Source organism: Pyrgilauda ruficollis, unplaced genomic scaffold (assembly GCF_017590135.1).
Source record: "Pyrgilauda ruficollis isolate IOZ18807 unplaced genomic scaffold, ASM1759013v1 scaffold21, whole genome shotgun sequence".
Lineage (NCBI taxonomy): Eukaryota > Metazoa > Chordata > Aves > Passeriformes > Passeridae > Pyrgilauda > Pyrgilauda ruficollis.
This window is the reverse complement of record NW_024520318.1, coordinates 3,135,858-3,152,148: the sequence shown is the minus strand read 5'-3', so window position 1 is coordinate 3,152,148 and position 16,291 is coordinate 3,135,858. Positions and strand designations below refer to the sequence as shown.

The 16,291-nt window shown below is 42.3% G+C and overlaps 1 protein-coding gene across 1 annotated transcript; it reads right to left on the bottom strand.

Annotated features, from left to right (window-relative positions):
- Positions 1–933: 933 nt before the first annotated feature.
- LOC121353835 (protein tilB homolog) lies at positions 934–13,603 on the bottom strand. Its single transcript, XM_041467996.1, has 6 exons — positions 13,568–13,603; positions 5,448–5,541; positions 4,209–4,327; positions 3,515–3,657; positions 2,671–2,868; positions 934–1,095 (listed from the first exon to the last, which is right to left on the bottom strand). Exons 1-6 carry the CDS (start codon positions 13,601–13,603, stop codon positions 984–986), a joined length of 702 nt encoding a protein of 233 aa, XP_041323930.1. The 3' UTR covers positions 934–983.
- Between the last annotated feature and the right edge of the window lie 2,688 nt (positions 13,604–16,291).

The following is a 16,291-nucleotide window of genomic DNA, read 5'->3' as shown; positions in this document are numbered from 1 at the left end:
TCTGCTGCCAAGTCCTGCCACTGCAGAGCCCTGCTGAGCTCTCATTCCTCCTTCCTGCAGCTGAACCCACCTGCCCCTGCAGCCAGCACACAGCAGAGGATTTATTGACTGCCTCTGCAATCAGGCAATTCCCTTAATTGGCTTCATTTCCAGGCTCTGTCATTCTCCCCCTGCACTGCTGGTGGCACAGCTATTTGTGTGCTGGTTGGGAAAAAAAAAACACTAAAGGTTGGACAACAAATCAATCAGAGGCAAGGACAGAGACCTCTCAGGGATAATTGCATCCAGATACCCAAATCCCTTGTCAGGTCTTCCCCTCCTGTGGCTTTGCTTTGAGGAGCCTCCATTAAGCAACAGGACATCCCCAAACAATGCCAGAGCCAGACAAAAAACTCCTTTCCTTTTCAGGAGTTACCTCCCCAGTGCTCTCTGGCCACACCAAACTCCAAAGCAAGATCTTTTTTAATTGTTAGGGCCAAAATGGTTGGGGTGGCTCAGCTTTTCCTCATTAAAGAGCACTTGGACATTGGTGGGGCTTTTTATTCAGTTGTGGGATTTGTTTTCCTTTTCTTTGGGTGTTCATCCCTGTGTCATTCCCCACAAGAAGCTTGGGGTCTGAGCTTGGCTATGTTCTAATTAAATGCAGTGGGAGTCAATAATTGTGAGTTGTTGTTGACACAGAGTTCTCAGATGAGAAAATCACACACTATTTTTAATAATAAATTTAAAATTTGCTAATAATGAATAATAATAAGTCTTAATAATAAATTTAATAAACTCATATATCCAGTAGAACATTATGTCTTATATACACATCCATACCCATACTTACTTGGTATCACAAATGCACTCAAAAATGTTTTATTTCTGTTTCAATATCTCTTTGACTAGTTAAAAAAAAATAGAACCTCCATAAGCAGGCTTTACAGTCTTTTTTAAGTAAGGTGGTTGTAGCACAGTTGTGATCCTACCAAAATACTGTGCTAGAGTATAGTACACATTCTGTAAAAAAACCTGACCTCAGGGGGTGAGCAGTCCTCTGGCAGTTTTGGGATACCATCCAGTATTTTCAGGTTTGGCAAATTGGAGAACACACTTAAAGAGAGACAAAAGAAAAAACAGAAATTGAGAAAAATAATCTTGGGAAATGCTGAGAACAAAACAGATACTGATAAAAAAAAAAAAACAGTGGATTCAAACATATCTAAAATAGATTTGAGTTGTTGGAAATCTTGATTTGTCATTTGTTGCAGAATTTATCTGATAAAGAGCTAATTAAAACTCTCAGATTTCACTCTATTGCACCACCTTTATATCCTCAGACCCAATAAAGCACTTCAGGAATCCATCTTCCTTGAGAACAAAACAGACACTGATAAAAAAAGAAACAGTGGATTCAAACATATCTAAAATAGATTTGAGTTGTTGGAAATCTTGATTTGTCATTTGTTGCAGAATTTATCTGATAAAGAGCTAATTAAAACTCTCAGATTTCACTCTATTGCACCACCTTTATATCCTCAGACCCAATAAAGCACTTCAGGAATCCATCTTCCAACACTGAGAATGAACATAACACCAGAGTTATACCAAATAGTACCAATATTTAATTGCCCTAAGAACTGGCAGATTGAGAGTAGAAACACAATTATGAATTGTTAAAAGGTGATTTATCTGCTTTTGTTCTCCTGGACTTGTAGATGTGCAAATAAAAGGTGAAATCCATCATTTAAAATGTACTTTTCCCCTTCCATGCTGATATCTGCCTCCCTGCCTTTATCAGCACCACGCTGCCAAGGGATGCCCACAAGACTAAAGGGAAATTTACTGCAAACTCAGAAATGTTTTCATTAAACTCTTCTTCAAACTTCTTTTCTTTTTTTCGAACGATGGGAGGAGATGTGTCCCATTTCAGACACATTCTGTGAGGTTTAGCTTCAAAATAACAACACCTGGCTGTGTTTGTAGTTGGGCAAAACATGCAACCATGCAGATTTTCTGAGTGAGGCTTAGAACAGATTATATTGTCCTGGATTTTCTTGGATTGTAATGCCTCGGATTAGAATTTGCATTTCCAGTGGCTGAGGCTGCTCTGTTAAATCTCCAGCCCATCCCAAAGCCTGCAGCACAACTTCCAGGGGCTGCTCAAGGCAGAGCAGCTCCCACAGCCCTGCCACAGGGGCAGGGGGAATCCAGAGAAATCAAATGAAGGGAACTTCATTTTCTCCTGCTTTTGCTCCCATCTTTCAAGACATCCTCCTGATTCCAGCCCTGACATGTAATGCAATTTAGGCTCCTTGCAGAACCCACCAAGGATGCAAGGAGACTGAAGAGAGTTTGAGTAATAGGTAATTTCTATTAATAAAGGGGAATCTAATTTATCTGCCCTGCTTACTGTCTCTAAACTTGATCCATGGGCTTAGTTCAGTTCCAGAACTGCCACTCATGCCATTAAAAAGCATCATAGGCAGTTTCTGAATATTTGGGAGCTTTTATCACATAATAGCTCACTAAGCCATGTCCCTGGAGCATTTCAGAGCATTAAAACCACATGAAAACAAAAACCTTCTTTATAAAGCTCATTGGGTTTGAGATCCCATTTGTCTGAAACTCTGACAAACATTTTTTTGTGTGTATCACTTTTGTTAGCCACGAGAGGGTCAGACTTACAGCTGTCTGTATCTTTCCTGGAACTCACAGGGATTCCTCTTGAGGATGAGGGATTCCAGTGGAGTGTGTCTGAAGTCTGAAATCCCACTTAGGGTTGTGATGTTATTTTCAGCGAGAGATAAGTGCTGAATCTGAGGGATCTTTGGCAGCTGTTTGAAGGACGTAAAGTGGTTTTTATTTACATTTAGCTCTCTGCATCTGTAAAGTACAAAGTGTATGGCATCACTATCACATCTGGGACAGAATCCCTACAACAGGGATGGGTTTTACACACATTTCATGTTTTTTATTACATTTTGTGCTGTTTTGCCTAGTCATGGACTGCCAGATAAGATCCCTGCACTTTATATTCCCTTATTTTTTTATATTGTACAACAGATGCATCATTATTTCTGTTCTCAATACTACAGCTCTCCATACACCGAAATACACAACAGCAGAGTAGCAACAGATGGATGGTAAAATAAATTTATAGTTGTCATGGTCGTGCTTGGCCTCTCTGCTTGGATTGTGTTCCCCCTCTCTTCCCAGAGATTCCTTCTGTGTGCAACAACTTCCCCTTTTGGCACAGATCTCCCTGAAGCTGGCTGGACTCATTAATTATTCCCCAGGAATAAAGGGGATGGGATGTGATCTCCTCACTGGGTATTTTCAGCCTGGGGATGACATGAGCTCAGAGCAGCAATAAACTGATGGATTCTCACTCCAGCACCCCCCAAGAGCAGATTTGGCAGCTCTCAAGAGCCTGCTCCAGCTGTCAATTCAGGAAAAATTTTGATTTCTGGGATATTACACAAAAATAGAAACAGATTACATGAAAATAGAAGCAGGGCATTTTGTCTACCTTGGCAACCTTATGGCACTGAGGTCTGTCAAAGAATTGTCCACCAACCAAAGCTTTTCCACCCGAATTAATCTGCGGAGGATTCTCTGGAAGTTTTCCACCTGGTAAAGATCACCCAGGTCCTGGAAGGAAAGGTTCAACTCCTGGGGAGGGGAAAAATAAGAGAAATCACTTTTTTTTTTTCTTGCTTTGTAATAGCTATATCATTAAATACAGAACTAGTCAGAGGTAGTTAAAATGAGAACACATTTTATGCTGCTGCTCTTATAACAATTGGTGGTACCAAGTGCCAAATCCACCTCAGAACCATAGTGATGGACTCCTTAATTATTTGAAAGGAAGAAGGGAACCATCTCTCCAGCATGAATTTGTGTCCATCTCCTCCTTCCTCTGTGAGTGGGGTTACCAATGTGGGGAGGGAGCAGGACTGAGTGGTTGTGGCTTATTGCTTTGGCCTCTAAACTCAGCTGGCACCAAAGTTCTGTGCAGCAGCCAGATATGAATATTCATGGAGTCCTCACAGAATGGTCTGGGTTGGCAGGGAATTCAAAATTCATCCAATTCCACCCCCTGCCACAGCCAGGGACACCTTCCTTATAACAGGTTTAAATCTATTAAATGCAGTGAGCAGCCAGCACATGATTATTTGGCTTCTTTACAGCTACAGTCCAAAGTGTTAATGAGAAAGTTTTACAGCACAGTTTTCCCAGTTCTCTTGCAGCCTCCTTTCCCATTTCTCTGTGCCAGTTACTTGTTTTCTTCTTTTCAGAGTATGTTCTTCTTTTCTGAAAAACAGCTCTTCTTCTGAGGGCCCTGGTCAGAGGAAAAGATTTACAGTTGAGGATGTGATACAGAACTGGCACTTAGTCACTTGCTGGAAGAATATATATATATTGATGGGAAGATTCTGTAATGAAGAAATATATATAATATTATAGGTGTGTAACTTTCCAGGCTCCTGAGATATAAATTAATGGGAAGATTTTTCTACCATTTCCAGACCCATCATTCAGCCAGCAATCTGCAGTGGGGATGATTTTGTGCATGGCTGGTAAATGACAGATCTGCTGCAGGTCAGAATGAAAACTGTTTCTGAACAGTTTTCAATTTTTCAATAAGGACCTGAGCTCTAAAATCCTTCTTATTCTTTGCCATGCTGTGAGTTAGCCTTTGATTGTCCTGAGAAAGGAAAATGTTTCAGCTTCCAGAGCAGTGACAAAAACCAGCAGCCCCACTCCAAACTTCATTTGTATTGAGGCAGAAACACACACTAAGCCTCAAAGTCTTAATGAAAAGTTTAGAGTTGTGGGCATCTTCAAATTCCTGATTAAAGCAAGGACTGGCTGGAAATTTTCCACTGTTTACTCCCAAACATGCAAATACTGGATTTTAAAACCCATCTGTTCTTGAGTGTGTCTGTAGATTGCAATTGAGCCAATTTAGTCTTAAAATACAAGAAATGTGCCACTGTTTACAGGAGTGGGTTTCCCTCTTGCTTGGCTGTTTGGCACATGGCTACTGCATTCTGAACAGTCAAATGTTAATCAGCTTCTGAGAGAAGTAATCAGCAGCACATTAATACTAAAAAATTTCAATTTGCAGTTCAGGCAGTGGTTTTTCATTTTGGAAATTACAAAGGATAATTTCCTAATTTAAAGAATAATTAAATTAGTTAAATTTTTAAAATTAAAATTAAAATTTAAACTTAAATTTAAATTTGTAATTAATAATTTTTTAAAAAATTAATTAATTTAAACATTAAGCAATTTTTCCTGATTAAAAAAATAAGCAAGTGTGGGCACTGTGAGATGAAATGCTGCCCCTTTTCAAAAGAATGGCAAACTGCAGGATTTCAGCTCATCACTTTTAAGGATGCACTCTTTGAGTCAACAGAGCTAGGGCTGAAATGTCAAAGTGTCTTTTTGATCTTTACCTTGCCTCACTCGGGGACAGAGGAGCTGATTTCCTCGAACACCGTGTTCCTCTATGTCACACCAGCTAAGGTACTTGAAGGAGTCAGAAGGAAGCTTAAAAAAAAAGGCAAAATAAAGATATAAAAGAATCAGTAAAAGCTCTGGAGGTTTTGGCACTGCATTTTCTCTTATTTCTGGCCTTATTGCAGCAGAAATCCCCCAGGGAGAGCCATATGCAGGAGCTGGTAAATGCTGTGGGAATTCACAGCTCAGGGGAGGTTGCCACAGCTCATCCCTAAATTGGCTCAAATATTGGAGAGAGCCTTCTCAGGGCTCACTGTCCCCCTGCCCAGAGCAGCAGTTTAGTGCTCAAAGGCTGAGGCAAATCCCCTGCCACAGCTCACCCCAAAAAGCAGAACCCTGTTTATATCCCACCCCAGCTCTGGAGGTTAAAAGGAGGGAAACAAAATCCTCTTCAAAGCTGAGGAGGAGATTTTCCTTAGCTCCTCTTCGTCTCTTTTCTACAAACCTGCAATCAGACTGGGAAACCCAACACTTACTGGGAAAGGTAGCCTGGGCTCCCAGTTCTGCCCGAGGGCTCCTCTGTTTTGGGGTAAAACCAGGGGAATGTGGTGGGCATCCCTCAGGACGGAGCAGCAGGAGGAATAGGATTTCAAGAACTTCTGATTGCTTGTAGTCAGACCTGAGGAACTAGAGAGGAGGTGTTGAGCCAGTGTGGATTCTGTCCAGAGAAATGCAGATTTTGTTGGGTTTGTTTTATAATTACAGAAAATAATTACAGAAAATACAGAATAGCTGGGGGTAGGACTTGCCAGCAGGCAACAACCACATCCTGAGGCCAGACCATGGGCAGCCCCCTCAGCTGAGCTGCATTTCCTTACACACAGGAGCCATTCACAGGTGTGTCCAAACATCAGGAAGAGGAATTTCCTGGTATTTTGTTAGAAAAACTGAGTTTTGGAAAAAAATGGAGAGCTGAACTTGTTCAACAGCATGATGTGTTTGTTCCCTTCTGCCCAGGAGAGCCCTGCTTTTATGGGTCTGGGTTGGATGAAAAGACACCTCAGTTGTTTATTTCATTCCATTGTACATGTGGTTTAACTCATTGTTTTACTAATATTGGTATATTTATTTTAGTCTCTTGGATATGTTCTAGGGGATTCTCAGAGATCTGGAGAAAGGCTGAATTTTGTTTCAATAGAGTCTTCAAATCATAGAATCACTTTGGGAAAGCTCTCCAAGGTTACCAAGTCCAACCTCCAGCTTGAAGCCGTGTGTTCATGTACTCTCTTAGTCCCTTGCCTAAGAACACTTCCAAAAGTCACATTTTATACACCCCAAACGGGGCAATTTCTCCAATTGTGCTTCGGAGGGATTGAAGAATGTGCAGGCTGGCAGCTGCAATTTAGGAATTTACCACAGAACACTTGAAAACAATGATTTAATTTGGGCAGGGTGTGCATCCAGCACTGTAATTTGATGTTTATTCTACAGGCTCGAGGAGCTCTTGCCAGGGAGCCTCAGCATCATAAAACCACTGCAGTCAGGAGCAGAAATAAATAAATAAAATAGAATAAAACAGAATAAAAGTGCAGCTTTAAAATGGTTTGGGGAGGGAGGCAAGGAAGGTCTCATACTGGGAGTAACAGAGAGGCTAAACAGAGCATCGGTTAAAATGGGCAATGACAGATTATTGGCAAACCCTGATGAGGAGAGCTGTCCTGGTGACCTCAGCGCAGGAGCAGCCCTGACAAACAGCTCTCCTCCCTCCTGCTTTCTGCTGGGGTTTTCCTGGGGTCACAGCAGCCCCAGTGAACTGCAGGTGACTCCCAGGAAGCTGTGTGAGCCCAGCATTTTGGAAAATAACAGCTATTTACTGAGAGACCTTCTGAGGTCACCTCGAGGCAAGCAGCCCCTTGGGGGGTGTGTGTTGGAGAGCAGCAGGAGCTCACACACAGCAGCCCTGGGAAGGAAAGATTTACTTTGGCTAAATGGTAAAAAAAAAAAAAAAACCAAAAAAAACAGAAAATAAAAAAGTGCTGGGAATTCTTGTTTAGCTCTATCTTGCTGTTTGATCTGCTTTTTCCTCCTTGTATGTTAAATGAGATCAGAGCAAAGGAAATTTGTAGAGATTCTTTTGTGTTTAAGAAAAATATCTGTTATTTTGCTCAGTTTGGAAGTGATCTTTTAGGATGAATTCAAATGACTATTTATAACTGCAAGACTTTTCAAAACCTACCTTCTTCTGAGCTAGATACTACCTCCTCTGCTGAGACAGGAATATACACTCTCAGTGCCTGGAAATGTGGGCTAAAACGTTTTAGCTGAACCATTTAACATGATATCTTCTCTGATCTCCTGGCAGGAAACCCACTCACAAAACTCTGCACTGGTGATGGCAAGTAAAACATAAAGTTCCAGAAAAAAAAAATAAATATGTGATGGATACAACTTCCCCAGTCAGGTGGGTAGTGAGATTTCCATGGGAAGGAGTGACAGAAAGAAACATCTTTCATCTCAAAACTGCCTGGGTTTAATAAGCACCAGCTGGACCCCCACATTGTGCCACAGAAGATTTTTCTGGAGGACCAAGTGCCACGCAGCTTTCCTCTCCCTTGCTTTGTTTACCTTCCTATTTTGCTGCAGAATTGATGCAAAAGGAGTGGCAATGAAGGAGGCAGGATGCAATTCCAAGCAATTACAGATCTCACAATGCATGAAAGGAACAAAATTTCCTGCCTTGATTGTGAGGCCCTTCGGCTGGATATGAATCTCCAATGACACCTCTGGGAGCAGCACACTAGATTATGTCAAGCATTAAGGGAAAAAAAATTAGATTCATGATGTCTGTCCAGGCTGAGTCATTTCCTCTCACTTCGCCTGCAGTGAGAAATTGGTGGTTATCATAAATCATGGACCTAAATTCTTATGAGAGAAGAATTAATTTCACTAATGGAAACCCTCTGTGGCAATTGCATTCCTCCATTCCCCCTCTTTTTGGGGGGTGCAGGGGAGTATTTATGATGTCTTTTAAGCAGAGGTATTTGACTATATTTTAAGAATTCTGTAATAGAGGTTTGGAAAGGAAACTTCAAAAGGTAATGGGGGAAAAAAATCTTGTGTGTGACCAGCTCCTAATTTCTGAGGCTGGCCCTCAGGCCAGTTCTTATCGTGGCTACAGCTTTGCTGCTGACACCAAATCCAGGTACAAAATTTATTTTTCATCTCAGCAATAAACAAACCCCCACAAAACTGTACCAAACAATTCTTTGCAGGCACCTTGAAGTCTGGGGCGCTCCGTGTGAGCTGACAAGAGGGAGCACAGGCTGGGGGGTAACTGGAAGCACTCATGGCTAACCCCTTATATTTTACATTATTCTCCTCAGTGGAAGTCCCAGCGAGGAATTCAGTGCCTGAAGTGTTTTGCAAACTGTCAGGAATGAGAACAGAACAGCTCCTGCCTTTTCCAGAACACCACTGAGGAGATATCGGGCTGCAGCCTGGAAAATGCTGCACTGCTGAGCTCCCTGATCAAAGTCCCTCCTCATCAGGATGTCAGTGTCAGCTGTGGGGCTGGGAAATGTTCTCCTCTCAGACACCTTGGCCAGGTTTCCAGAGAGGCCAGGATGCTCCAGGTTTCCTGACTGCAGTGCAAGGACCTCTGAGTCCCGCCGCCTTTCAGTGCAGGACACATTAAAGCCCACAAAAAGACTTTGAAGAGCTAAAGCTGAGCTGCTTCTGAAACTGCACCAGTGAAAGATATTGAGTGAGAAACAGAGTGAAAAGTCCCTCCTGTGTGTATTTTAGCTGTTTGGCTGTTAAAAAGGAGTGTCAGTCAAATCCTTTCTCCAGATGAAACAGCAGCCTCGAAAAACAAACATCTGAGACTGCAGCACAGGCTCAGCCCTGCTGCACAGAAAATGGGGAGCTCAGCTCAAGAGGAGTAAGGATAAAGGGGGTTATGAGCAAACTCTTGCATTTGGGATTTGAAAGGCTTTTTGTCCCAGCTTTTGAGCAGTTTTGGGGTCTGATCTAGCTTCTCACAGCCTTATCCCAGCTGCTCTTCAGGAATCGGCATTCTCCAGCAGGCTTAGCTTTCACTGAGCCACAGCTGCTTTCCCCTTAAATCTGAAATGGATAAAAGGTTTGGAACAAGTGGTAGGGTTATTTATAACTCTTCACATATCTAGAGTCAGAATTCCCGTGGTGCTTGCTACATCCCACCAAATCACAGCCCACCTCTGATGGAAAGGGCCCTGCTCCTGCAGTTGAGCTCAGGGAGCTCTGGTCAGGTTCTTATTTAGCAGCAAAATTATCTCAGTTCATTCAGTCCTGATGCTGTGGAACTGAAAAATGTGCACCATTCTAAAGGAAGGAACCAAATCAAACGGGTTTCAAGATCATCTTGAAGGAATAGAAAAAAATAAATCCAAACTAGAGAAACTAAGAAAAGAGCAATAAATCCTCCCAAAGCAAAGAGTTTGTATCACTGTGTGAGAGCTGCTGATTTTGTAGGCTCTAAGAGAGATTCTGGACCTGCCCAAACCACCTGCACACATAAGTGCTTGCTCCCAGGTTCCAAACACCCAATTATTTATGTTGTCCCAGTCAATGGAAATGCCAAACCATAAATGAACTGCAGGGGTAACTTACCAACACAATTTGTGAAAGTATTTAAGAGATGGCAAACTCAGAATTCAGGCTGTGCTTCATTTCAAATGCACACAATTTACTGCTCCACAGCAGCTCTGCTTGTATGCAAACATTTATTATGAGAACTCTCTGAACTTAGGAGAGTAGAAGATATGGACATAGTGTTTGCATGCTCTATTACCTTTCAATTATTTTTATAGGAGTTTTAGGAGACATTATGCAACACTTTGAAGCAGTTCTTCTGAGCGTAATTTAGTGACAAACACACCTGTAAGTTATGGCTACAAAGCATCCTTGCTGATAGCTGTAGCATCAATTATCTTGCTTTATGCTTCATAAAATTGCCCCCCCCCAAGACATAATTAACTTAATTAGGTCCTATCACCATAATGATACACTCTTAGCATATTAACTAGCATTTTTCTCGTGGATCCAGCCTGCACCAACACAAAGCCCACATCTCAATCCACGTGCCTTCCACACATTCTCACAACAAACTCAACATTTTTGTTGGGACAGCTTTTTCCTCCAGCAATCAGGCACTGACACCAAGAAAAACAGCTCTGTTTGAACTCCTGCTTTCCCTGCACAGCAATCTCCTTTAGCAATACAGGCTGGTACATTTTAAAAAGACACCCAATCCTGTAACTCTATCTTTGTTGTCAAAGCATGTCAAGCAATGACTACAGGTTCGTGTCTCCTTGCACCCTCCTACCTTTCAGACATGTCTGGCTGCTGCATAAAATCCTCACATCTTGCACAGGGCTATTTGTCTACAGGCAGAGCTTATCTTCCCATCTCTGGCCCTGCACAGGGAGGGAGTTCCAGGGCCTCTGGAGAGGGGGAACCTGCCGGGATGCTGATCCTGGCGGGGCTGGATGCATTCGCTGTCTCCAAGGAGACGCTGTCACCTCGCAACGCTGCTGTCACGTTAGGAGCTATTGTTACCAACCTCCTAAGCACATCAAACAAATTCCTGGCCTCACCGAGCTGGTATCAGTGAACTGTCCTTCCAGAAGGTGCCTAAAGATAGGCTGGTGATAGCTGTGGCAAGATACGTGATCATCCAGCTGAATCGCTGCTCTGCTCGCTCCGGCCGCTTCACTCTCACCAATTGCTTTCACAGTTTTGCCCACTTGAAGTTCGTGTTTTTGTTGCCTAAAAGATCTCCTGCCTCATTAATGGCTTGTTAAAGGCCTTATTAATGTATCTGTTGGATGAAAAGGAGATGCTTAAAGAGGCTCAGGTTTTATGTAACGTTCAGGAAAATTCTTTATGGGCACCTCTTCACTCTGTTGGGCATCCTTGCCTCATTTGAACATGCTCAGCCATTTTAGGAACATCTTCCAGGCTTCCTTCTTCGAGTTTGCAGCTGAGAATGAAAGCAAGAGATTCTTCCCTTGGTGGGAACCAACAGGCCAGGTTTGTGTCTGTTTTTATATTATATTTTTCTTAAAACATTAAAGCTATAGGTTCTGAGAATCAGCCCAGTGAGTTATTCCCTTCAAAATGAGTTTGATTTTTGTTTGTTCACCCAGACGAAGTACAGACGCTGGCAGGGTTCCAGGGTGGGATTGCAGCAGCCCAGTGTGGTTGTGGGCACTGCTTAGTCCCTGCTGAAGTTCCCAGATGGCTTTTAAACTGCACCAGTGGTGATGGGACCCAGGTTTTGGGAAAAGATTACAGCGGAGCTGTAAATTGTGCCCTATCCATCTGTGACTCCCACGCCACAGGCACAGCCCCTTCCTCACTGGAGCTCCTGGGCTCTGTGCTGAAAAAAGAGGGGGTAAATAGATTAAAATCAATGTGGAAAAAGTGCACAATTCCCTCTGCCTGGGGATATTCAATTGGAATATAGTCATATAGTCAAAACCTCTGTGGTTTAGACTTCCACCTTGCAGCTTCTTCACAGAAAAAAACATTCCTTATCCTCCTTTTCCTTCACATTTCTCTTTTCTTTTTTAGGTCACTACAAAGGCAGATCATTATAAGGTCTTTCTGTATAGAAAGGTCTGTGCTTTCCCCAATGGTTGCTGAAGGCTCCAAAACCTTCTCTTAGAAAATCTGCTGGCAAATTTCACCGTGCCAGCAAAGCAGAGGGGAACAATGGTAATTAGAGAATTTCAGCTCCATGCACAGGCATTCCGTGGTTCCAAATGTTGAATTGACACATCGTTATGTGAAATTTAACAAAGTAGTCATTCCACCCAGGTTTCATTAAAACTTTATGTGCTAAGAACTGAGTTTATTACGGGGAGCGCAAGGACAGGGTATTAAGAGATTCATCAGGTCACTTGAGCGAATCATTTCTCTGTCTGCTAAGAATAAAGAAATTAATATCTAAATCAAACAAGGTTGTAATTTGGGGCCTTTCTACTTACCATTTTTTCCTCTGTCTATAAAATGAAAGGTATTGCTCCCCATCACAGCCTAATGGGCTTCAGATCTTTTATGGCAAATGCATTCCTCATAAAGCCCATGAAAAATTATCTCTGTGCTATTTCAGAGGAATGACATATTTTACATGGTGTCGGCCTTTCCATTATAAACACTATTTTTCAGATCTTTACAACCTGCCCATAAAAATGTGCTTCTGACAAGAAATTCAGCAGTGTGTCCCCTGCTGAATTTCTTGGTTTTTATTTCTTTCTTATTTTTTTTTTTTTTTATTTATTTCTTCTTTTTTTCCAACTTTATCTAATTTTGGCCAGTAATTTTGTCTTTGAATTGGGTAAACACAGGGTGGGCATCGGTCTCAACCCTGTGCCTCTCACATCTTTTTTTTTGTCCCATTGGATTCTTCTCTGCATGTCCATGAAATTTGTAGGAACTGGGCAGAATCCAGCTCATCCTGAGGTCTGATTAATGACAGAAACAATCCCAATTATTCTCACTGCTGTAGGCCACCAGAGGCCCCGTTGTTCTGGGCACCACAGAAAGTCAGGAAAACAGAGTTTGCTCCAGAGGGTTTGTGCTCTAATTGAACAGAGCAGACAGACAAAGAGTAGGAAGAAAGGAAATAATATTATCCCTCCTCCTTTTATACAGAAATAACTGAGATGCTCAGACCATGAAATCCTGGCACTGTGGGAGCAGAAATTCTGTTCCTGTGCCCAGGGTCAGCATTCACACAGGATTCCCAGCCACTGACTTTGTTAAGACCAGACTGGATGAACAGTCTGGCTTTAAAGTCTGCAATTACTGGCTGAGTTTCTGAGCTGACACTTTCTAATCATTGTTAAAGAATACTTGAAAGAAATTTCTCTTTTATAACATTTTTCTGATTCAGGGATAAATCAGTTTGTTGACATAATTTTATGTTTTTTATGTAAAATCCTTTTTTTTTTTTTTTGGTGTTAACTTGATACAAATTGGTGATATCAAACCAATCAGGTCGATGCCACCAGTAAAATCAGACCTAAACACATAACAGCACCAGCAGAAAGCTAACTTTTATTGATCTTACCTGGTTTGAACATTTCCAGGAATCCAGGGCATTCATGTTGGATGAGTCAATTAAAAAGAGAGAATTTCTTGGGGTATTTCAGTGGTGTGATGTGCACAGCCCTGGAAGGGGAGCTCGCTTTTGATGCACAAATGCTGATCTGTGCCTCGGCAGGCAAGCAGGCACTCTCACTCAAACCAACAGGTTGTTTTGCTGAGTTACCCAGGCAACACTTCCCTTTCTGTCCTGCCCATTCAGGATTCCAGGAAAGTGTCTGATTCCCACTTGGAGAGCATTCCCAGGGAAAAGCCAAGGACAACAGAGTAAAGCCTTGGGCAGGAGGAGAGCAGAGTTAGTGAAACTTTTCATCGGGGTCACCAGACAAAAAGGAACCAACAACAAGCTGCATAAATAATTGAAGTGAAAACTGTATATGCCTGCTTTTCTGAGGTGTTACAAACCCATGGATTCCAAGAGGCTTGGAGGGGCTGTAACCAAGCAACAAGGACTGGAAATTTGGTTCTCTCTTCTGGAAAAACAACAGGCTTGCAAGTCATAATGACAATGCCTGGCACCGAAGAGTGAGCCCTTCCTTGATTTAATAGTCTTTGGATGAAGCTATAAGAAAAGATGATTATGGAATGAAGAAAGCATTTTTATTTGGTTTAGGAGAGGCCCATTCCAGTATCAAATCTGCCTTTTCCTAAACAAAATGGAGGTCAGCAATTTCTGGATGAATCTGACACTGAGGAAAAACTGCAAATAAGTAATTTCCCAAGATTTTCTTTCTCAAAACTTTCTTTTCAAAAGAAATAATGGACATAATTTGCCTGCATGAAAGAGAAAACATGACAGTATCCCAAGTGGAGTTGGTGGCACACAACACTCCTGGCTGATGATTCCCCCCATTATTTACCTCACTGAAATGAGGTCTCTTTTCCCTCTTACCTTAAAACATGGCTTTTGTATTGGATGAGGTCACCGCATCCCTAACCCACAGATGCACATAAGATCCTGATTAACCCTGTAGCCTTAGGAGCAAAGCCACAGAATTCAGCTGGAGCAGAACCAAACCCGTGTGTGAATGTGGAAAACCCCAAAGGGACGTGCCAGGGACCTGCCAGCCCTCCCAGAGGGAATGAACCTCACACAGATCATGGTCTGGGGCTCCCTGGAGCCCAGGGACAAGCTGCCACCCATTTTAATGAGCTCCCTGTCACTCTCCACTTCCCCAGCTGCCATTCCTGTCCAACCCTCAAAATTTACAACATCTTCCCCGAAGCTGCCAGCAGAAACAAACCGGGGGATGAAACCTCCAGCGTGAGGTCAGTCCCATTTCCTCCACCCACATCTTCATCATGGGTCTCATGCTTCATCTTTCCACGAGTTAATTGTTAATAATTCCCCACGGAGTACAAGATTCATTAAGTACTTCCTAATTTATCAAGCATAGGTCTCATCAGGTAATTTTAATCATATGAAAATCATTCTAAATTCATTTTGATAGACAATTTCCTGTTGCAGCCTAGTAAGCCTCCTTTTCCCCTGTGTCATGGGAAGCAGCATCTCTGGTTATTCTCCTCTAACTTCCACCATTGCACTTCCATCATTTTCTTGTATTTATTTGAAACTGCTGCCAGCTGCTAAAGAGTTATGTTTCCTTTTTTCTTTTTTTTTAGAATTGATTACCTGAAATATATTGAAAAAAATTGGTTTATTTCATCCATCAAACCCCTGCCTTCCTGAAAATCAGGATACTTGGGAGTCACCAGAGCACTTCTTTATTAAAGTGGCTTTGCCAGGTTATCATATATGAGATATTTGAGACAAATAGACATAATCTCTTCAAGGATGGGATGAGAAAATAATTGTATTGCTGGGCCAAGGTGGTAAAAATTACTCAGCTCTACAGGAGCTTAGAAAGGAGGGAAAGGACAGGAAAACATGGAAAAACAAGGCAGTTGGATGACAAACACAGCTCAGTTGTTTAAAATTCAGAGCTCCTTGTCCCCATTCCAGTCAAAGAAGGAGCTGAGAACTCTGAACATGTATTTACAGGCAGAACTTGTTCCTGACATCTCCCATTTTTTTTTATCCCTATTATTTCCCCCAGTCTTATTGCCAAAAGAAATTAAGTTCAAATGAATGCCTGGTTACTCAGTGTCTGCAAGGATAACAAAGATGTTCTCCAGCTGAAAGCAGCAAGCAGGGCCCCCTGTGATCGTGGGGAAAAGAGGAGAGGACCACGACGAGAAGAATCGAGTGTTTTTATTAAAGGTGTTGTGTTCATGCAGCTTTTGTCGGGAAATCCAAATAATTGACTCCCACTTGCTTTCATTTGGAGCAAATAGCAGCGTAGTGTTACATAAAAAAAGAATGAGCCCTGCTTCTCTCCAGTGCTTCTTTTCTGGGCAGGAGACAGACACGCTGTCCACAATCCCTGCATTCAAAGTTAGGAGCTGGCACAGCCTGCCAGGAGAAATTAAATGTAATGAAAATGTGTTCCTGCTCAAAGGCAGGGGCTGCATTTGCTGTGTCTCATCCTGGTATCCCGAGGGCTACACCACCTTCTCCTCACAGCAGTGCCGGGGCAGCTGAGCCATTCCTGGATGGTTTCACACCCATTTGTCCTGCAGTGAGGGGCTGTGCCTGCTGAGCAGGGCATTTCTCAGCTGCAGGCATTTCCCCTCCACTGGAAATCTCTATTTTAAATCAGTGGAGAAGGGATTCTGGACTTGGATACAT

Bases quoted from the DNA above. Each gene is read 5' to 3' on its own strand.
- LOC121353835 (XM_041467996.1), bottom strand. From the start codon at position 13,603: ATGAATGCCCTGGATTCCTGGAAATGTTCAAACCAG. The intron at 4,328-5,447 runs GTAAAGATCAAA...TCCTCTGACCAG, and splicing joins CTGTCCCCGAGTGAGGCAAG to GGCCCTCAGAAGAAGAGCTG. The intron at 1,096-2,670 runs GTAAGTCTGACC...TCTCTCTTTAAG, and splicing joins CAGGAAAGATACAGACAGCT to TGTGTTCTCCAATTTGCCAA.